General features: G+C 41.6%; 1 protein-coding gene across 1 annotated transcript in view; it reads right to left on the bottom strand.

Moving 5' to 3' along the window:
* Nucleotides 1-6,947: 6,947 nt before the first annotated feature.
* MYOZ2 (myozenin 2) overlaps nucleotides 6,948-22,711 on the bottom strand; it is a 167,083-nt gene continuing 151,319 nt past the window's right edge. The window contains exon 6 of the mRNA XM_082243004.1: nucleotides 6,948-7,679. Within this exon, the coding sequence (XP_082099130.1) occupies nucleotides 7,445-7,679 (235 nt within the window). The 3' untranslated portion in view covers nucleotides 6,948-7,444. The remainder of the gene's footprint in view (nucleotides 7,680-22,711) is intronic.

The following is a 22,711-nucleotide window of genomic DNA, read 5'->3' as shown; positions in this document are numbered from 1 at the left end:
CTATTAGTGTTAGTAATTGTTTCTTCTTGCTCTATCTGCTTGGGACACTCCCTAAAAACAGACAGAAGCAAACAATAGTCCGAAGTCAAGGGAAACCCAACAAATACAGGGACAATAACAATCAAATAACACAGTTGCATTGCAAACCTTGTAAATGAGTGTATCTTTTTCCTGGCTGTACAGTGTGGCAGAATAGAAAAGTTCTTAAGAGGTAAGACAGAAAACATTGCTCAGTGGACCAATTTCCTATTTCACCTCCATACAGAATGTGTAAAGGCTCTTGGTATGCGGTCATTTTCAAACATACAAAAATGTGTGTGCAGACTCCAGCTAGCAATGTAGTCTTGTCCCAACATACAGTCATAGTACTCATTTGGTAGCACCTCTTTACCCCTGGGCAGATGAGGAGGATCCCTAGGTGGCTCATAAGGCTAATATTTCAAACCTCAGTGTGGAATGTTTAGACTCTTGATGGGGTAAATAGAATTAGGTGCCAGTCACAGTAGAGAGTCAGTTTAGAGCGTTTCAGAGAGCTCCACACAGGCAGCCATCTTTCTTTTCCACTCCTTCTGGATGTACCCTCCAGCAAGTCTGCATAAATACCATGGGCCCAGACCCAGGCCCCTCGTTCAGCAAAAGCCCCCCAGGTCTGGAAGGTGCAGACTTCTCCTCTCCTTGCAGAAGCCCAGGGAGCAAGGGCAAAAGACCTTTATCCAAGGTCAACCCTGATACATGTGTCTTCCCCCAGCATGCTTCATTGGCCATAACCCTTCTAGTGATTAGCCATATAGACCTATTAGTGTTAGTAATTGTTTCTTCTTGCTCTATCTGCTTGGGACACTCCCTAAAAACAGACAGAAGCAAACAATAGTCCGAAGTCAGGGGAAACCCAACAAATACAGGGACAATAACAATCAGAGCTCAGTATGACTACAGCTAAGCTTCCTTCTAAACTTGGATTAGGGACACTTCAAGCTTAGGCAGGGTCCCTATGCTAGCATGTGTACAGACACTCGGTAGAAATGTGGTCTTATCCCCAGATATAGACGCAAGTGTGCAAGCTCTTGGAAGTGGCATTATGTTAGAATGATTAAAGTATTACTAAAGACAAAATTTTGTTTTAGCTTTGGATAGAGTGGAGAGGAAATTGAACACCTGTCAGGTTTTTATTGCTGAGATTCACCCTCTCCATCTGTCCTGTTTACCATTATCAACAAAATTGAAAGTAAAATAAAACCCCACATTTTCGGGTTGTCCCCAGAAGTGGAATGGTGGGGAAATCTTGCAATGGGGGCACTAGTTCTGGTGAGCCTGGTGGCAACCAGGGATTCTCTCACTTCCTGTTCTGGCTAAAAGACAGGAAATGAATGGAAATCTTCCCAATGGGACACAGATGGCTAAAAAAATAACCTTTCTGGGGTTATTATCTCCCCCCTTTCCCCTTACTCTGTCCAAAACAAAAAAAAATGTTTTGCCTTTAGTTCTACTTTAAGAGCTATTTGATTATTTTCTTAGGTTTTTAGACAGACTTCATGGTATGGGTCATATATTTCTCCCATTGACACTAAGCCCAACCCTTCTGTTATGTAATTAAATATATTAAATCAACAATGAATAGGTGGTGCATTTCAGACATGTCTGACATCAACAGGAAAAAAAACCATCATAAAATAGCTAGGATTATTTGTGGATTTTCTGTCTAGATTTTTTTTCAAACACATACAGCATAAATAATATATTTTGAACTAAAATATATTTGTTCAAAAATGTCTGAGGGAATGTTTGCTTCAACCACTATTAATCATCCCCACAGAGCATAAATAGAACAAGGCTTATTTAAAATGTAATTATGAATCACAGAAAAGAATGAGGAAGTAACAGTTATTAGTATATATATTTACATGTGTAATGTAACGTCTTCATTTTCGAAAGCACACGTATAACATCATAAAAGCTAAACTCCACATGAACTGCTAAATTCACTGCCATTTTAAATTCACTTTGCCAAACTGGAATAAGCATATGTGAATAGTCTTATCTGCAGAGAAATTCATACATATTTGTAATTTTCTATTTCCAGACAAGTTTGTGATCCATACACCTCTTCCAGACAGCACAGCAAGGAGTGTGACAACCCTGGAGTTGATTCAGTTATGTAACCTTCCGCCAGCTGGCTGCTGAATGGACAATGAAGTAGGACCAAAACAGGTCACCAGTTCTGCTCATTCTGCTTCCTCCTCCTGTTAGCATACCTCCAGTCAACCATTTAATGCCGGTTCACACTGAAGCGGCACGACTTTCGGGGCGACCTGTGAAGTCGCGTGCATCGCGACTTCGGCACGACTTGCATGGACTTCATAAAATGAATGTCTATGCAAGTCGCTCCAGGTCGCCCCGAAGTAGTACAGGACCCTTTTTCTAAGTCGGAGCGACTTGTTTCGCTCCTATTAGAACCGTTCCTGTACTACACTATGGGACGCGACATGTGCTGACCAAGTCGCCTGACAATTCGTACTAGTGTGAATGGATACTTACTGCATTCATATAGTAACATTATCAAGTTTGTTGTGTTATTGTTTATAGAACCATTTTATTTGTACTGGATATTCACATTTACAATTTCAGATTTATACATTGTTTCAGCTAAATAACAATATATGTCTTTTTTTTTTCCAATTTTACATGCCATGAGTTATTCTTCTTTTTAATTTTATTTAAAAAGAAACTATGTACATTAATCCATACAAACCAATCAAAATAATGATTTCTCCAGGCGGATTAAGCAAAGCATCTAAACACAGTATCCTCTTTATTTGTTGCACATTGCTGTTTGCAACAGATTTATGAAACTTTTCCCAAGTTTTAGGTGAATTAATATTTAGGAAAATTTGTAATTCATTTCTAACATTCACCAATCAGACATGAGCTCAGATGCTCTTTGAACTCATCTTAATCTGAACGTAGACTTTACACTTTTTTCTAGTCCAATCGGATGTGAGCCAAATCATAGCGCAAAGTGGAATTTCAGATAGAGATGAGTTTGGAAGATGCCTCAGCTCAACTCTAATCCCCATCACCATGGATGTATCTATCCTTCACTCCCTTGCTGGTTCCTTTACTCTCTTGCTTCCCAAAGCCAAAGGAAATACTCCATGCTTCCAGGTATAGAGAGGAAAGTAACTCCAGGTGATGCCACTAGGCCAACTAGCGCTGTCACAAGGGAAGTCCACAGTTTTGTGTAAACAAAGTCCACAGCCTTTTTGTTTTGCTGCTCATAGAAAACATTCATCTTCCAACTATTATGTTCAGGTTTGGAAATAGATCAAGAAAGCTGATTGTTTGATATGGGCAACAAAAAATGTTTATACATAAGGCCCTCTGTAAAGAGTATTAACACAATTACCAACAAGGCAGTTTAGTTAAGCAGCCACTATGGTAGATGGAGGAATCACACCCCCATCTAAGCCTGGTCAGGCAGCCTGTAAACTACTTGAAAAATGGATGGTCCTTCCTGCTATCAATTTATGCGAATAGAAAGAGTAAATATAGTAACATAACTTAAGTCCATGGGGTCCTGATACAACATTCAGCCCGGAATATTCTCTTATGCTATACGAAAAATGTGATCTCCAATTTAGCCACATAGGAGCTAATTTTAAATTCAAGCTGAACTCCTAGCATTTAGCCAATTTGTAAAATGTGCAGACATACCAAAAGTTCAACAAGGTGCGTGCCACCTCCTGGACTTATCTCTTTTATCTACATCTGAGAGCTTTATGTGGGATACACTCAGAGGCTGTGAGAGGATAGACCCTTTGTTCTGACCTTCCCTCCCCTCTGCTGCCTATTCACAGAAGCCTTTGTGTTTTGTGAATGGGTTCACATAATACAAAGTGCTTTGTGACTGGACAGGTGAAAAGGAACGACAGGTATAGCAGCTGCATGTGACTCTGCAGATGAAGGAGCGGAGACCAGAAGGTTCAGCATTGGTGCTCTGGAACTATAGCATTAGCTAACCTTCTGGAGCTCCATAAAACTGTCAGATGTAAATTCAATAGATAAGTCCAGGAGGTGGAATGCATCTTATTGAACTTAACTCATAGAATGCCTGCACATTTCAGCTTTAAAGGTACACTTAACTTTTTTCACCCACTTACAATTTTTATAGAGGCTTAAAGAGAAGACAAAACAAGCAGGATATGAGGAAAAGAGAAATGCTGTTTTCATTTAGAGAATAAAAAAATGTACTTAACTAGTAAATAAGTAAAAATCACAGTTAAAGCATAACTCCACTGTTGTTGAGAAAAAAACATTCCCCTCTGGGTGATCTATGTATAATGCAAGGATTATAACAACCTTTGTTACAGATTCCTACCTTTTGTTATTCTGAAGAAATCACTGTATTTTTTCCTCTGTGCTGAGTGGGTCTAATGGGAGTGGTTTTATAATTATCTATCAGCTGTGCAGCTTCAGGGCACTAAAGAGGAAATCTGCTGGGCCTGCATCATTTTAGACGTGTTCCTATTGGGGGTATCCCACCAAAAATTAAATTTTTATTCCAGGGGATGCCTGAAAACTGACTTGTGTCGTAAGCAGACTTCTGGGAAAATCCGCGAGCCAATCACACAAGCAGGAAATGATGTTTCTGGGGTGTGGTCAGTACACATTCTGTGTACAGAACAACTCTAGGTAGCCATATTGCATTGCATTTTCAGAAAATAACGGCGGCTGTAGATTGAAAAGGAAAGGTCCTTTTTAATAACGTTTAATCACAATATGACTTGTGTCGTAATTGTATATGTTATATTATTTTTTTTTAATTGCTATTTTTTTTCCCCACGAAAGTGGAGTTACACTTTAAAGTTTGTGACCACTGATCTCCTGCATTTAACAGACATTGACTCTCCTGCTTCTGCTGTACCTATACCCCAGCATGCCCAATTTGAGAAGCAGTATACCGGACTAAGAGTAGTTCCTAGTGCTACATAAGTGCATACTTAAAAGGCCACTTCAATTGGGATCAGGCAGGCAGGATCATCCTGTACAAAATGTAAAGCTTAACAGCAGGCAGATATAAAAGACACATGCAAATGCAGCTGTGTTTTATTTATGACATCATATTTTTTCCTTCTAACTTGGTATCAGCCTATTGCAATCCCTTGTACAGGAGGGAACAGAGAAGTCATTAACCACTTAAGCCCCGGAGGATTTGGCTGCTAAAGGACCAGGGGTTTTTTTGCGATTTTTTACTGCGTGACTTTAACGGACAATTGCGCGGTCGTGCGACGCTGTACCTAAACGAATTTGACGTCCTTTTTTTCCCACAAACAGAGCTTTCTTTTGGTGGTATTTGATCACCTGTGCAATTTTTTGATCACACGCTATAAACAAAAAAAGAGCGTAAATTTTGCAAAAATAACAATATTTTTCACATTTTTTTATATGAAATTCCCCAAAAAAAAAAGTAAAAATCAAAATTTTTTAACATTTTTCGGCCAATTTGTTTTATGCTACCTATGTTTGGTAAAAAAAATCGCAAAAAGCGTATTTTGATTGGTTTGCGCAAAAGTTATCGCGTTTACTAACAAAGGGAAAGATTTTTGTCATTTTTGGTGTTTTTTTTTTTTAACGCGTAATGGCGGCGATCTGCGATTTTTTTTTCGGTACTGCGACATTGCGGCGGACAGATCGGACCCTTGACTGACATTTTTGACACTTTTGGGGGTACCAGTGACATTACTGCAGTAATCAGTGCTATACATATGCACTGTTACTGCAAAAATGACACTGGCAGGGAAGGGGTTAACTTTATTGGACAGGGAGGGGTTAAGTGTGTCCTAGGGGCGTGATTCTAACTGTGTAGGGACATTCCTATTGGTGTAAAAGCAAAGATCAACCGTTCTACATAGTAGAACGGACAGATCTTCACTTTTACACAGGGAGAACTGACAGGCAGCTTGTTTACACAAGCTGCTCTGTCTTTCTCCCTTCACAGGAGCGATCGCAGTGTGACTGGCGGACATCGAGTCCGCCGGTCACACGCACTGACTTGTCTGTGAACGAGCCGCGGCTCGCAAGTCAGTGACAGGCGAGTGACGTACCGATACGTCACTCTGCCTGGCCGGGGCTGACCGCCGCAGTATATAGTCGTGCGGCGGTCGGCAACCGGTTAAAGGAGTCGGTCAGGTGTGCTGCAGTACCTATGCTAACAAGGAACTGAAGGAATAATCTATCCTCCATTTTGTTCTTTCAAACTCCATATTATTACTAAAACCCTAGACTCAGCTTAATTAAAAAGCCTATCTAAGTAAATGTCCTTGAAAGTTTCCAGGACGTTATGCTTTGTGGTCAATCTGACCTTTAAAAAGCAAGTCTGTTTGAAGTTACTAATTATGCCTTATCTTAACCCTTAGAACAAGTCTGATGTAATGCCAATTACAACTATGCCTTATTTTAATTACCTCATATGTAAGTACGTGACTTGAAGCACGTAATGGTAAACTGCTATTTTTGTATCAACTCTTTGTATAATCTACTGGAAAGGGACTTCCCCTTTATCTTTCTCTATAAAACATTCTTTATTATCTGAATAGAGATGAGCATTCTGTGACATCATACCTTCCGTCTCTGTGTGTCATTAGGTGCTCCCAGATATCTGAAGGAACATTGATGCAGAGGGCCATGCGAGTCTGAATTAGTGGCAACAGGAACATGCTGATAGAAGGGGACAGTAGAGTGACAGAGGGATGGACTCACAAGTTAGCTACTTCTCCTTCCAGTCATCCCATTTCCATCCCTATCTTTCCTCAACATTGTACAAGAGAAGCAGCCTTTTGTGTTGCGATACTCTAAAGACACATCAGGTGTTGCTGAGTGTGCACTTTTGATTAGCAGTTGTAAGCTATACAGAAGATCAGAGGCTGACAGGTTACATCCTACACCAGAAAGTATGGATTTAATACAGAACTAAGAAGGAGAGAAAAAATTATCCAACTCTCTCCAACTGGGAATCTGACTACTAGAGCCTGCACACAAAATGGTCTCCATTGTAATCACAATGGTCACACATACAGTACGCAAGGCTAGCTATGACTTTGTTCCTTGGCAACAATCCCTGACACTTTTTCACAACAATCATTTTGCGAGTATGGACATTAAAGAAATACAACATGGATGCTGAGGCAAGAAGCAGTGTGGGGTCACAAGGCAATCAGAAACCTAATCATGCCTTCTCTAAACAGTTCCACCTAGGTAAAGCTCAGGAATAATACTGCTAAGGTCTAGGTCTAACATTGCAGTTAAAACAAATGTTTACTACAACACTGAAAAACAGAAAACAGAAAACCGGGAAAGAACTAACTAATATTCTAAACGGCAGTTACAGTAAGTACATTTTTATACAATTTGCTTTCTAAGTAGAGTTTCTGGATAAAAATATTTTTATTCACAGATCATCAGACTCTGGAACGTCAGGGTTGAAAAGGATGTCAGTGGACACTATAATATGGGGATTCTGAGATGTCCATCCTTGAGGTGCTCTATTAAAGGATTTTCTTGAATTGAAGGGGTTTGGTATCATATCAAATGTGAAGTCATTCAAAGGTGGCATGTCAAATTCCGGCATCTTGAATGTAATAATCTTGGATGCTTTTTCAAACCCACCAAATGGAGTAGCCGCCCTAAAGGAAAAAATAACAGCACGTGAATATACTGAACAAATGAAATACATTAATATGCCTTAACCAAGGACAACCTAGGCCAGCTAGAACCTTTGTTGCTAATATGACCTACATGCATATACAGCTAGACCTGTTAATAACCTCAATACAGTGCATATGTTTATATGTGAGAGACAAAAGCAGAGTTATTTACTGTGATTTCATGTTTGGATGTCACATAACAGTTGTATGTTGTGTTCACAGAAGCAAAAGGAAATTTGCCTGTAAGATTCATTTATATGCCTGTAAGGTAAGCTCAGACACAGCAGAATTTAAACCAGAAACACAGAGTTAAACTTTATTACCCATAAGGAGTTTGTGGCCAATCACAGCCAATCTCACACTCAGCAACAGTCTTGGCCAATCACAGCCAGCCTTACACCCATTTTTTTCTCTGAAGCCTCATGCTTTCAGCCAACCTTCTCATTCCACTACAGAGCAAGAGAACTGAATAGACACACAGATCCACAGAGCAGTTTTATGGAAGCAAGTGGCCAAAAATAGGTAATTAACAGTTATACATGTTCCTATTGTTAGTAATGTGATTAGAGCTGTATACTGAACTAGTTATGTGTTCACTTGTAGTTCCACCAAACAAACAAACAAACAAACTATCAAACTTCAAAAGTTATATCGAATTCAAACTATCGAACAAACCCAAACAACTCTAACAACTCAAAACCAAACCCAAGCAAACAAACTCAAACAGCAAACAGCAATAGAGAGAGAAATATATCCACCATTTGTTATACTGTATTCAGCACATGTTGTACATGGACTGTCTGCTGCAAAGGTGTCACTGTTATCTATGAAGAAAAGTTGAAGTCAATAAAGAAGATATCTTAAGCGTTTGGTGTGCTCTTTAAACCTACTGCTTTCCATAGAACGGTATTAGAGGAATTTATAGAGTAACAGACAGTCTGGTTAGACTGAAGTCAGAGGGATCCAATTCTTCTAATGCCACAGCGCATAAGGCACTTTGTAGTGCTGCGCCTGCCACCGTGGAACTATTTAGCCCTTTGAGGGCAAAGTAATAGTGCTCCTCAACTTGCAGAGTAAAGAGCGCATTTGAGCAGCGGAGCTACATAGAGGCCATAACGTGTGGTTTTAGTCAAACTGCAGCCGACTCTTAAAGTGGCAGAACGGCAAAGGCAAGATAGACACAGAAAGAGCGCCAACCCTCCTGTGATTCCTAGAGAGAGAAAGAGACGCATGGTGGGAGGCCAAAGTCCAGATCTAGAGTGCCTGCACAGCCACCCATGGAGAGACCACATACTGCAGCCAGCTAGTTTGCCGCCACTAGGCCCAAAGCCTGCAGCACAAAGCATTGCAAGTCAGAGCAGAGCATCGCAAGTCAGAGCAGAGCATCGCAAGTCATCGCAAAGCATCGCAAGTCTGCATAGGGCATCAGATCAAGAAAAGACAAGTCTCCTTTAACCGCTTCCATACAGAGCAGTTAGACACCCTTCCTGCCCAGACCAATTTTCAGCTTTCAGCACTCTCACACTTTGAATGACAATTGCTCAGTCATGCTACACTGTAACCAAACAAAATTTTTATCATTTTTTTCACACAAATAGTGGTTTCTTTTGGTGGTATTTGAACACAACTGGGGTTTTTTTTTTTTTCGTGATATATGCAAAAAAAGAGCAAAAATTTTGAAAAAAAAAAACACTTTTTTTTTAGTTTCAATTATAAAATTTTGCAAAAAATTAATTTTTCTTCATACATTTGGGCCAAAATGTATACTGCTACATGTCTCTGGTAAAATTAACCCAAATCAGTGTATATTATTTAGTCTGTGTGAAAGTTATTGAGTCTAGAAGCTATGGTACCAATTACTGAAAATTGATCACACCAGATGTACTGACTGCCTATCTCCTTTCTTGAGGCCCTGAAATGTCAGGACAGTACAAATACCGACCAAATGACCCCTTTTTGTAAAGTAGACAGTCCAAGGTATTTAGTAAGAGGCATGGTGAGTTTTTTGAAGTTGTAATTTTTTCCCACAATTCTTGGGAAAATGAAGAAAAAAATTTTTTTTTCTTTTTTTTCCCACAAAGTTGTCAATTTATAAGCTATTTCTAACACATAGCATGTACACAGCAAAAATTACACCCAAAAATACATTCTGCTACTCCTTCCGAGTATGGCGATACCACATGTGTGAGACTTTTACACAGCCTGGCCACAAAAAGAGACTCCACGTCCAAGAAGCACATTCAGGCGTTCTAGGAGCATAAATACACATAAAACTTTCTTACTACCTATCACACTTTTCAAGGCCCTAGAGCACCAATACAATGGAAAAGTCCACAAAATGACCCCATTTTGGAAAGCAAACACTCCAACGTATATTCTATGAGGCATTATGGGTTGTTTGAACATATCATTTTTTTCCACAGGTTTTTGGAACATGTGGGAGAAAAATGAAAACTTTTTTTTTTTACACAAAGTTGTCAATTTATAGGATATTCCTAACACATAGCATGTACACAGCAAAAATGACACCCCAAAATACATTCTGCCACTCCTCCTGAGTATGGCAATACCACATGTGTGAGACTTTTTCACAGCCTAGCCATATAGAGGGGCCTAACATCCAAGGAGCATCATCATGCATCCTAGCCACTTGCCTAGGCCTATTTTTGACATTTGGTGTTTACAAGCTAAAATCAGTTGTTTTGCTAGAAAACTGCTTAGAACCCCCAAACATTATATATTTTTTTTTAGCAGAGACCCTAGAGAATAAAATGGAGATTATTGCAATATTTTTTATCACACCGTATTTGCGCAGCGGTCTTCCAAACGCAATTTTTTTGGAAAAAATTCACTTTTTTTAATTAAAAAATAAGAAACCAGTAAAGTTACCCCAATTTTTTTCCATAATGTGAAAGATAATGTTACGCCGAGTAAATAGATACCCAACATGTCATGTTTCAAAATTGCGCACGCTCACGGAATGGCGACAAACTTTGGTACTTAAAAATCCCCATAGGCGATAATTTAAAAATTTCTACAGGTTGCCATCTTTGAGTTACAGAGGAGGTCTAGGGCTCAAATTATTCCCCTTGCTCTAACGATCGCGGCGATACCTCACATGTGTGGTTTGAACACCGTTTACATATGTGGGCGGGGTTTCTGTATGTGTTCGCTTCTGCGCGCGAGCTAACGGGGACAGGGCGCTTTAATTTTTTTTTTTTTTTTTTACTATTTATTTTATTTATTATTTTTTATTTTTACACCGTTTAAAAAAAAAAAAATTGATCATTTTTATTTCTATTAAAAGAAATGTAAATATTCCTCGTAATAGAAATAGGCACGACAGGACCTCTTTTTTGTGAGATCTGGGGTCAAAAAGTCCTCAGATCTCACAAGTACACTAAAAGATAGAAAAAAAAAAAAAAAAAATTATTATATAAAATGAAAAAAAAAAAAAAAAAGGACCTTTAAACCGGTTGCTAGGCAACAACATTTTCCGTAGCTCCGGGCCTCCAAGACCATAGAGTCAAGTGAGGGCAAGCTTGCCCTCACTCGACATCCTGTCTGTGAGGATTCGGGACCGGATCGTTTTCCCCGCTGCCGGCGGGTCCGGTAAGCGGGGAAAAGGACCGGAACGCGTCGGGAGGGGGGGCGCCTCTTCCGCCATTCCGGAAGGGTGATCCCACGGCGAATCCGCCGCTGGGACCACCCTTATCGGAAAGCCAACCGTCCACCGTTTAAAAAAATACCAGGGTTATGGCAGCTATCTGCTGCCATAACACCGGTATTTAGGTTTAAACGGAGGACGTATATAAACCTTTTTGGACTTGGACATGGTGGCTGTATGAAGGGTGACAGGTACTCGGGTACTTTGTTGGGCAGGTGACAGGTACTCTGGTACTGATGAGCAGGTGGCAGGTACTCGGGTACTCCGATAGGCAGGTGACAGGTACTCGGGTACTCTGATGGGCAGGTGACAGGCAGGTGATAGGTACTGATGAGTAGTACTCACTGACTGATAGGTGATAGGTGATACTGTACTGATGGGTACTGATGATCAGTACTGATACGTGATAGGTACTGATGGGTACTGATGAGTAGTGATGGGTACTGATGAGCAGGCGGCAAGTACTCGGGTACTTCAGGCGTCAGGTACTCTGATGAGCAGGTGGAAGGTACTGATGGGTAGGTGACAGGTACTCTGATGACGGGTACTCCGTTGACAGGTACTCAAAGTACCCGAGTACCTGTCATCAGAGTACCCGAGTACCTGTCATCAGAGTACCCGAGTACCTGGCATCAGAGTACCCGAGTACCCGTCATCAGAGTACCTGAGTACCTGTCATCAGAGTACCCGAGTACCTGTCATCAGAGTACCCGAGTACCCGTCATCAGAGTACTCGAGTACCTGTCATCAGAGTACCCGAGTACCCGTCATCAGAGTACCTGAGTACCCGTCATCAGAGTACCCGAGTACCTGTTATCAGAGTACCCGAGTACCTGTCATCAGAGTACCCGAGTACCTGTCATCAGAGTACCCGAGTACCCGTCAGAGTACCCGAGTACCTGTCATCAGAGTACCCGTCAGAGTACCCGAGTACCTGTCATCAGAGTATCCGTCATCAGAGTACCTGTCATCAAAGTACCCGAGTACCTGTCACCAGCCCATCAGAGTACCCAAGTACCTGTCATCTGAGTACCTGATGGGCTGGTGAAAGGTACTCGGGTACTTTGATGGGCTAGTGACAGGTGCTCTTTATTGGGGGGGGGCAATCAGTGTGTTTAGGGTGCACTGTAGTTGGTAACTAGCTGTTACCACACTCTCTTCCTCACACAGGATCAGTGTGTGAGGAGGAGAACACGGTGACAGCTAGTTACTGTGTTCTCTGTTGACATTTGTGACCGGCTGTGATTGGACACAGCCGGTCACGTGGTAAAGAGCCAATTTCATTGGCTCTTTACCTAGATCGGGGATCGACTCTGTCCGAGGGACGAGCCTCGTCCCCGATCGCTGCTCTGCGCGCCCCCGGGGGCGCGCATTGCAGAGAGAACGAGGGGCTTGTGCTGGAGCCGCTCATGTGATCGGCTTTGATTGACACAGCCGATCACGTGGTAAACAGCCAATTTCTATTGGCTGTTTACCTTGATCAGGGATGGGCTATGTCCGAGGGACGAGCCTCATCCCTGATCGCGCCGCTGCGCGCCGCCGGGGGTGCGCACTGGCTGCTAGAACGGGCCGACGTCATATGACGGCGGCCCGGATCTAGACAACCACTTTGCCGACGTCATATTACTATGACTCGGTATGGAAGTGGTTAAGACTGATATTTGTTCCAGCAACCTACAGATCGCAGTATCCTGCTCTTCAGAATAAGGTCAGAACTTTCCTTTATTACTTATCATTGCAATAGGCTTGACAAGAAAGAGACATTTTCGTGTTCAGGAATAAAAGGACTGTAGGTAAAAAACAAGGGGCAGTTGTAGTACACAGACTCTAAAGTATTTAAAGTGTCATTTTTTACTGCCTGCACCTATTGCTATTGCATTTAAAGTGAAAGTCATTTTTATTGCCTGCACCTATTGCTATTGCATTTAAAGTGAACGTCATTTTTATTGCCTGTACCTATTGCTATTGCATTTAAAGTGAAAGTCTTCTTAACCGCTTGCCGCCCGCCCGCCGTCATATGACGGCGGAGCGGTGCGACCATTATCCTGGGCCGCCGTCATATGACGGCGGCACTTTAAACAGGGCAGGCGCGCGATCGCGTGCGCGCCGCCCTGCACTGCCGGTGTCGGGGTGTCCCCGGGACACCCCCCGTCACCGGCAGGGGGGAAACAGCCAATGGGCGTGGCTGTTTCCCACGTGATCGGCTGTGTTCCAATGACACAGCCGATCACAATGAAGGCGCCCACAAGATGACCGCGCATGCGCGATCGGGAGCGCGCAGCGCGGTCATGTCGGTGGCACTGTGTTCCGTAGGAACACAGCTGTCACCGGCGGTAGTAAACAGTCACTGACAGTGACTGTTTACTATGTGATCGGCTGTGAATCCATTCACAGCCGATCACAAAATGTAAACAAAGAGCAGTAACTCAGTGTTACTAGCTCTTCTCTCCTCATACAGTTTCCAGTATGAGGGGAGCAGAGCTAGAAATAGTGAGTTACTGCTCTGTACACATGTCACAAAGTAAAAATCACACTAATAAAGGTCCCCACACAGTCCTCAGCCCCCCCCAATGTCACCTGTCACCCAACAGTCACCTCATCAGTGCCCAGAAATTGACACCCATAACGTTCACATGTGAGCGTAGCGATCGCAGGCAGAATTACAGCGATTCTGCCCGTGATCCAGAAATCATTGCAAATCGCTGGACGCCTGTGCGTTGCCCGTGATTTGCAATAGCACCCCAAACGCTGTGCGATGTTGCCGCCATTTCCGCCTGCCGAATCACGGTAACATCGCACAAACATCGCATGACGCCCAAAAAAGGTACAAGAGTTTCTTTGGAGCGTCATGCGTTGTTTGCGCGATGTTACCGCGATTCGGCAGGCGGAAATTGCAGCAACATCGCACAGCATTTGGGGTGCTATTGCAACTCACGGGCAACGCACAGGCGTCCAGCGATTTGCAATGATTTCTGGATCACGGGCAGGGGGGATCGCTACGCTCACATGTGAACATAGCCTAAAGTTCACCGGTCACCAGAGACTGCCATCAGTACCGCCGTACACCATCGCCCGTCACCTGTCACCCATCAGTGACCATCGCCCGTCACCTGTCACCCCATCAATCACCGTCACCTGTCACCCCATCAGTCATCGTCACCTTTCACCCCATCAGTCATCGTCACTTGACACCCCATCAGTCATCGTCACTTGACACCCCATCAGTGATCGTCACTTGTCACCCCATCAATCATCGTCACATGTCACCCCGTCAGTGATTGTCATCTGTCACCCCATCAATCATCGTCACCTGTCACCCCATCAATCATCGTCACCTGTCACCTCATCAATCATCATCACCTGTCACCTCATCAATCATCGTCACCTGTCACCCCATCAGTCATCGTCACCTGTCACCCCATCAGTCATCGTCACCTGTCACCCCGTCAGTCATCGTCACCTGTTTGCCATATACATGCAATCACTTACTGACCGCCTAACGACTATATGCGTCGGCCATTAAAAGCTAAATACTGGGGTTATGGCAGCAGATAGCCCCCATAACCCCGGTATTTTTTGAAACGGCGGGCGGTCGGCTTTCAGATAAGGGTGGTCCCAGTGGCGGATTCGCCGCGGAATTACCCTTACGGTGCAGGGGAAGAGGTGCCCCCCCCCCTCCTGCCACGTCCCAGACGTTTTCCCAGCTTACCGGACCCACCGGCAGCGGGGAAAACTATCCGGTCCCGGATCCTCAGAGACAGGAAGTCGAGTGAGGGCAAAATGGCCCTCATTCAACTCTATGGTCTTGGAGGACCGGAGCTACGTCAAAAGACGTTGCCTAGCAACCGGTTTAAAGGGCCGCTTTTTTTTTTTGCTTTTTTTTTTTTCCTCTTTCAACAATTTTTTTTTTTTTTTTCTTTTTTAGTGTAGTTGTGAGGTGTGAGGTCTTTTTGACCCCAGATCTCACAATAAAGAGGACCTGTCATGCCTATTTCTATTACAAGGGATGTTTACATTCCTTGTAATAGGAATAAAAATGATCAAAACATTTTTTTTTTTTAAACTGTGTAAAAATAAAAAAATAATAAATAAAATAAATAGGAAAAAAAAAAAAAAAAAAAAATTAAAGCGCCCTGTCCCCGTTAGCTCGCGCGCAGAAGCAAACGCATACGCAAGTCCCGCCCACATATGTAAACGGTGTTAAAACCATACATGTGAGGTATCGCCGCGATCGTTAGAGCGAGTGCAATAATTTGAGCCCTAGACCTCCTCTGTAACTCTAAGCTAGTAACCTGCAGAAATTTTTAAAATGTTGCCTATGGGGATTTTTAAGTACCAATGTTTGGCACCATTCTGTGAGCATGCGCAATTTTGAAGCATGACATGTTGGGTATCTAATTACTCGGCGTACCATTATCTTTCACATTATGGAAAAAAATTGGGCTAAATTTACTGTTTTCTTATTTTTTAGTTCAAAAAAGTGAATTTTTTTCAAAAAAATCGCATTTGGAAGACTGCTGCGCAAATATGGTGTGATAAAAAATATTGCAACGATCTCCATTTTATTCTCTAGGGTCTCTGCTAAAAAAAAATATATAATGTTTGGGGGTTCAAAGTAGTTTTCTAGCAAAAAAAATGATTTTAGCTTGTAAACACCAAGTGTCAAAAATAGGCCCAGTCTTAAAGTGGATAAATGGACAACTTTGTGTAAAGCGCTACTTGGATGTGAGGCCTATGTATGTGGCCAGGCTGTGAAAAAGTGTTACACATGTGGTATCGCCATACTCAGGAGGAATAGCAGAATGTATTTTGGCGTGCAAGTTTTGCTATGTACATGCGATGTGTTAGAAATATTGCATAAATGGACAGCTTTGTGTAAAAAAAATGTGTTTTCATTTTCTTTCCACATTTTCCAAAAACTTGTGGAAAAAAATGACATATTCAAAAGACTCATTATGCCTCAAAAATTATACGTTGGGCTGTTTGCTTTCCAAAATTGGGTCATTTTATGGGGGTTTCCATTGTCCTGGTGCTCCAGGGCCTTCAAAAGTGCGATAGGTTGTCAGGAAATGATATGTGTAATTTGTGCTCCTAGAATGCCGGACGCTGCTACTTGAATGTTAGGCCTCTGTATGTGGCCAGGCTGTGAAAAAGTCTCACACATGTGGTATCGCCATACTCAGGAGGAGTAGTAGAATGTGTTTTGGGGTGTAGTTGCAAGTATACATGTGCTGTGTGAGAGAAATAACCTGTTAATACGGCAATTTGTAAAAAAAAAAAAAATAAAAAAAAATAAATCTTCATTTTGCAAAGCATTGTGGGAAAAAATTACAACTTCAAAAAACTCATCATGCCCCTTATCAAATACCTTGGAATGTCTACTTTCCAAAAAGGGGTCATTTGGGGGGTATTTGTACTTTCCTGACCTTTTATTGTCTCAAGAAATGAGATAGGCCTTCAGTACATCAGGTGTGATCAAGTGTGATCAATTTTCAATGAATAGCACCATAGCTTGTGGACTCTATAACTTTCACAAAGACCAAATAATATACACTTATTTGGGTTTTTTTTACCAAAGATAAGTAGCAGTATAAATTTTGGCCAAAATTTGTAAAGAAAAATTACTAATTTGCAAAATTTTATGACAGAAACAAAGAAAAATGCGTTTTTTCACGATATTTTCAGTCTTTTTTTATTTATAGCACAAAAAATAAAAAACCCAGTAGTGATCAAATACCATCAAAAGAAAGCTCTATTTGTGTGAAAAAAAGGACACAATTTTTGTATGGGTACAGTGTTGCATTACTGAGTAATTCTCAGTCAAAGTGTGAGAGCGCTGAAAGCTGAAAATCGGTCTGGGCAGGAAGGGGGTGAAAGTGCACTGTAGGCAAGTGGTTAATATTCTTATTGAGTGTTATAGCATTTAGAGTAAAAATGTCTAAGTCTAGTATTGCTATGCCACTGTTAGAGGATACAAGGATAGATAAGTTAGAAAGTGAAGAGCAAGGGAACCTGTCTGAGGTAAAAGAGTCAGATGCAGCATTAGTCTTGCCCCAAACTGATATATCCCAACCAGACGAACTAAGACGTTCAGAACGTATCAGAAAACCGACCACAAAGATGCTGGAAAATTTGGAGCAAGAAGCAGCATTAAAAGGAAAAAAGTTCACCAGAATGTATGATAAGTGGAAATTATACATTAAAGATGTTCGTAGAAGGCTAAAGCAAGAAAGTATAAAAGGAAACTTGAGTGATATTGTAGAGACGATAGAAGAATCTGAATCAGAGCTCATGGCAGCATATGTCAATCTGCGGTCATCCACGACACCTTCCCAGGATATTGTAAGGAACATGGACATGTGTACTGCAGTCACTAAAGATTTAGTAAAGCTCATGAGAGAACTATCATCTGAAGCTAACTATGATGAAGTTAAGGCAAGAAAGAGAATGAACGAGCTCTTTATGAGAGACTATGCTAGGTCCTTAGGGGGAACCACAATCTCAAGTGGGACTTCCTTCACTAGCAGAAGTGCCAGTAACATATCAGAGTCCTCAAGTACCTTAATAGCCAAAAGAAAGGAACTGGTCGAACAACTTCCTGTCAAGAAAGCAGAAATTGAGATGGAATCTACCATTGAGGCGCAGCTCCTACGAAAAGCTGAAATGGAAGCTAAAATGGAAAGTCTGGAAAGGCTGAAAGAAGTCAAGATTATAGAAGCCAGACTGAGAGTACACGAAGAGGACCTGAATAGTAATCATACGTCCAAATCTGTACTAAGTGAAGATGCAGACTCCTACTTCCTTTCATACGCCCAGGAGAATGAAAGGAAATCACCTATATGTAGTGAAGAAAAAAGTCAGTGCCCTTCTATCCCTGCTAAGAAATACAAAGAGAGAGACTTACCTAATTCAGAACTAGGTGAGAAAATAAAACTAGATGATCCTATTCCTAGATGTCACTGCAATGATCAGGAAAATGTTGCAACTATTGTCCCAGCAAGACGACAGAGAACAGTCCCAGCAAGACTGCCCGTTCCAGAACCTGCTGTATTTTCAGGAGACATACTGAAGTTCATATAGTGGAAGGCGAGTTTTGAAATGATCATTGAGCACTATTGCTCCAGGCCAGTTGACAAGTTATTCTACCTTCAGAAATATGTTGGCGGAGAAGCAAAGAAAGCTCTTGAAGGTAACTTCTATAGAACAGACGAAGAAGCCTACAAGCAAGCTTGGGAAAAGTTAAATGCAAGATATGGTCATCCTTTCTTAGTACAAAGAGCCTTTAGGGAGAAATTGAATAACTGGCCTAAGATAGGTCCTAAAGAACATTTCAAACTCCAAGAGTATGGTGACTTCCTGCAAGCATGCAGCAATGCCATCCCACATGTACGAGGACTAGAAGTACTGAACGACTATCTGGAAAACCACAGGATGCTAGCTAAACTACCTGAAGGAGTGGCTTCTAGGTGGAATCGCTATGTGACTGAACAGTTAGATCTAAATAAGGACTTCCCAAGTTTTTAAAAGTTCTCTGAGTTTGTCAATAAGGAAGCACAAATAGCATGTAACCCAGTAACAGCATTTTATGCCTTAAAATCCTTAGAAGAAAGGCCTGCGAGAGATATAAGACGTTCAAGAGCAGCTAGCTTTGCAACCAACACAGCAGCTAAAGGTCTAGATACCTACGAGAGCAAGTTCAAAGTCACTACTGGGATCAGTAGAGAGACACAACTGACAAATCCTCAGACTACCTTTAAGTGTATGTTCTGTGGAGAGAACCACTCCATACACAAGTGCCAACAATTGAAAGAGAAGTCCTCAAATGAAAAGAAAAAATTTGTACTTGATAATCAACTGTGTTTTGGATGCCTAAGAAAAGGACATATTACTAAGGAGTGTAAGAAAAGGGCCACATGTAGTGTTTGCAAAGGACGCCATCCTACACCACTACATGAAGAACGTCCAAAGAAGGATGAATCCTCAATACCTAAAGATGCTGAGGAAGAAAAGAAAGTATCAGTATTCTCTTGCAGAGTAAGGGAAGGAGAAAGCAACGGCACATCAATGGTCGTACCAGTGTGCATTTCAAATCCTAAAATGAGGAATAAGAAGGTATATGCCTATGCCCTATTGGATGCCCAAAGCGATGTTACCTTCATTGATCAAGAAATCTGCAAGAAATTACAAGTGGCTACAAAACCAGTGAAGCTCAAACTCACCACAATAACGGGGAGAGATACATTAGTGAACAGTCAAAGAGTCAAAGGATTGAGAGTTAGAGGACTTCATTCAAACCTCACATTAAATCTACCTCCAGCCTATACGAAAGACGATATACCTCTAGATCGAGATTGCATACCTACCTGTGAAACAGCCAATAAATGGGAACACCTATCTGTCATATCACATGAAATGTCCCCGCTGAAGGAGTTTGGGGTTGGACTGTTGATAGGCTACGATTGTCCCGAAGCTTTGGTACCATGAGAGGTAATCACAGGAGGAAAGGGTGAACCCTACGCTGTTCGAACTGATCTAGGATGGGGTGTTGTTGGAGGAAAACAGCAGATTGCAAACTCAAGACAGGTGACAGGATTGTGTCATCGAATATCCGTCCAAGAGTTACCAACTGTAAGTTCAGCAAAAGTAATCAAGATCCTTGAGTCTGACTTTGCAGACATAAGTTCTGAAGAAAAGAGTGTGTCTCAAGAAGACATAAAGTTCGTACACACTCTAGAAGAAAGTATTCAGCAGAATCAACAAGGTTATCTTGAAATGCCCTTACCCTTTAGAGAACGACCTTGTCTGCCAAATAACAGAAATCTTGCCCTAGCAAGATTGAAATGCCTGAAGAAAAAGATGGGAAGAGATCCCAAATTCAAGCAAGATTATTTTAAATTCATGGAAGGCATCCTTAAAGAAGGACATGCCAAGAAGGTGAATAACCAACCTAAAGAAGGAGAAGTGTGGTACATCCCACATCAAGGTGTTTACCACCCAAAGAAACCAGATAAGATTAGAGTAGTATTTAATTGCTCAGCAAAGTATGTTGGTGTTGCATTGAACGATCATCTACTAAAAGGACCAGACCTTACAAACACTCTGCCTGGAGTACTCTGTAGATTCCGAAAGTATCCCGTAGCGGTCATGTGTGACGTTGAAAAGATGTTCCACCAGTTTCATGTGAAGAATGAAGATAGAGACTTCCTGAGGTTTCTATGGTGGGAGGACGGAGATACAGATACAGAGCCAGCAGAATACAGAATGAAAGTACACTTGTTTGGAGCAGCATCGTCTCCAGGTTGTGCCAATTATGGTATGAAGTACCTGGCCAACAAAAATGAAGAGGATTGCCCATCAGCAGCAAATTTTCTTAAGAAAAACTTCTATGTAGATGATGGTCTTATAAGTCTAGAGTCCACAGAATCTGCAATCAAACTTGTAAAAGAAAGCCAAGAGTTTTGCGCAAGAGGAAATCTGCGCCTTCATAAATTCATCTCAAACAACAGAGAGGTACTGGAATCCATCAGTGACTCTGAACGTGCATCAACAATGAAGGATGTAGATCTCAATTATGATCATCTTCCAGTTCAAAATGTACTTGGATTGGGATGGAATGTAGAGAATGATGAGTTCTTCTTTGAAGTATCCTTTGAAGAGAAAGTTGCAACTAGAACTACCATTCTTTCCGCAGTGGCTTCTATATATGATCCATTGGGATTCTTGGCCCCAGTGATCCTCAAAGCAAAAGAAATACTACAAGAATTATGCAGACGGAAGTTGGGATGGGATGAACCCATACCTGAAGATTTGAGGCCAAGGTGGGAGGCTTGGATAAGAGACTTGCAGAATTTAAGAGAAGTTCGGATACCCAGATGTTTTGTACCTCATGATTTCGGAGAGTACAAGAAAATAGAACTTCATCACTTTTCAGACGCCAGTAGTTATGGTTATGGTCAGTGCTCCTACATCAGAGTGATAGGAGAAGGAAAAATACACTGTGCCCTGGTTATGGGAAAGACCAGAGTCGCACCTACCAGTGTTCAGACAATACCAAGACTTGAACTGACAGCAGCTGTTGTTTCAGCATCAGTAAGCAAGTTTCTGAGAGAAGAATTAGAGTTAAAAATAGATGAAGAATACTTTTGGACAGACTCACGAGTTGTCCTAGGATACATAAATAATGAAGCTCGAAGATTCCATGTCTTTGTCGCCAACAGAGTTCAGAAAATTCGGGAAATAACAAATCCGGAACATTGGCATCACATTGATACAAAGCATAACCCAGCAGATCATGCTACAAGAGGCCTGAATGTAACAGAAAAAGATGAATGTAATTCAAATTGGTTCACCGGTCCATAGTTCCTTTGGGAAAAGGAGATCATACCCAGTGAAGGTTACACCGAATTGTCCATGGGTGATCCAGAAGCAAAAGTTGTACAAACATTGAGCACTGCTGCCAAGTGTCAAGATGACATACTTGAAAGACTAGCCAGATGTTCAAAATGGAATACAGTCATAAACGTAGTAGCTCGAATTCAACGTTTGGCAAAGGGAATCAGAAAGAAGGAATCATTGAATGTAGAGGAAAGAATGAAAGCTGAAGAAACAGTCATAAGACTCATTCAACAGAGATTCTATAGTGAAGAGTTGAAGAGACTTAGTCAGGAACCTAAAAGGCTTCCCAACAACCACCCATTGTACAAGCTTAATCTTGTTCTACAGGATGGTATACTGAAGGTGGGAGGGAGACTGGAAAATGCATTGTTACCCAGCAGAGTGAAGCATCCAGCAATTCTACCCAAAAATTCTACCTTCACAAGATTGATCATTGATCACTACCACAACAAATCCTTGCATCAAGGAAGAAGCTTTACCCAGAACTGTTTGAGAGAAGGTGGTTACTGGATAGTGAAAGGAAGCAACCAAAATTGATATTTCCAACAGGTGCTGATGAGCATATTCACTCAATAACCTCTTTATTTGACTCAGTGGCTTTTTTTATATTTCTTGAGGACACCAGCTGTGTGATTTACTGACTGTAGTTGCTGTCTGATTTACTGACTGTAGTTTCTGGTTCTTTTACATCCTTCCCAGATTCTTACTTCCCCAGATGAAACTGATAGGGTGCCACTGGTCTTAGTACATTTTTCAAATTTAAAAAACGGACTATTAATTATTGTATGCAAGAACCTTTGCATTTGTTGCTGGTGACGGTTTGACTTAAAACCGAGGATCCAGAGATACTGACAGCGAGATTTAAACAATTTGATCCACCCAATAATGTAAAAATCAGTTATAGGTATACTGACCCTTTAAAGAAGAATTGAATGTACACATAATTGGA

This window comes from Pelophylax lessonae (assembly GCF_965119305.1).
Source record: "Pelophylax lessonae genome assembly, chromosome: 1".
Taxonomy (NCBI): Eukaryota; Metazoa; Chordata; class Amphibia; order Anura; family Ranidae; genus Pelophylax; species Pelophylax lessonae.
This window is presented reverse-complemented; position numbering and strand designations above follow the sequence as displayed.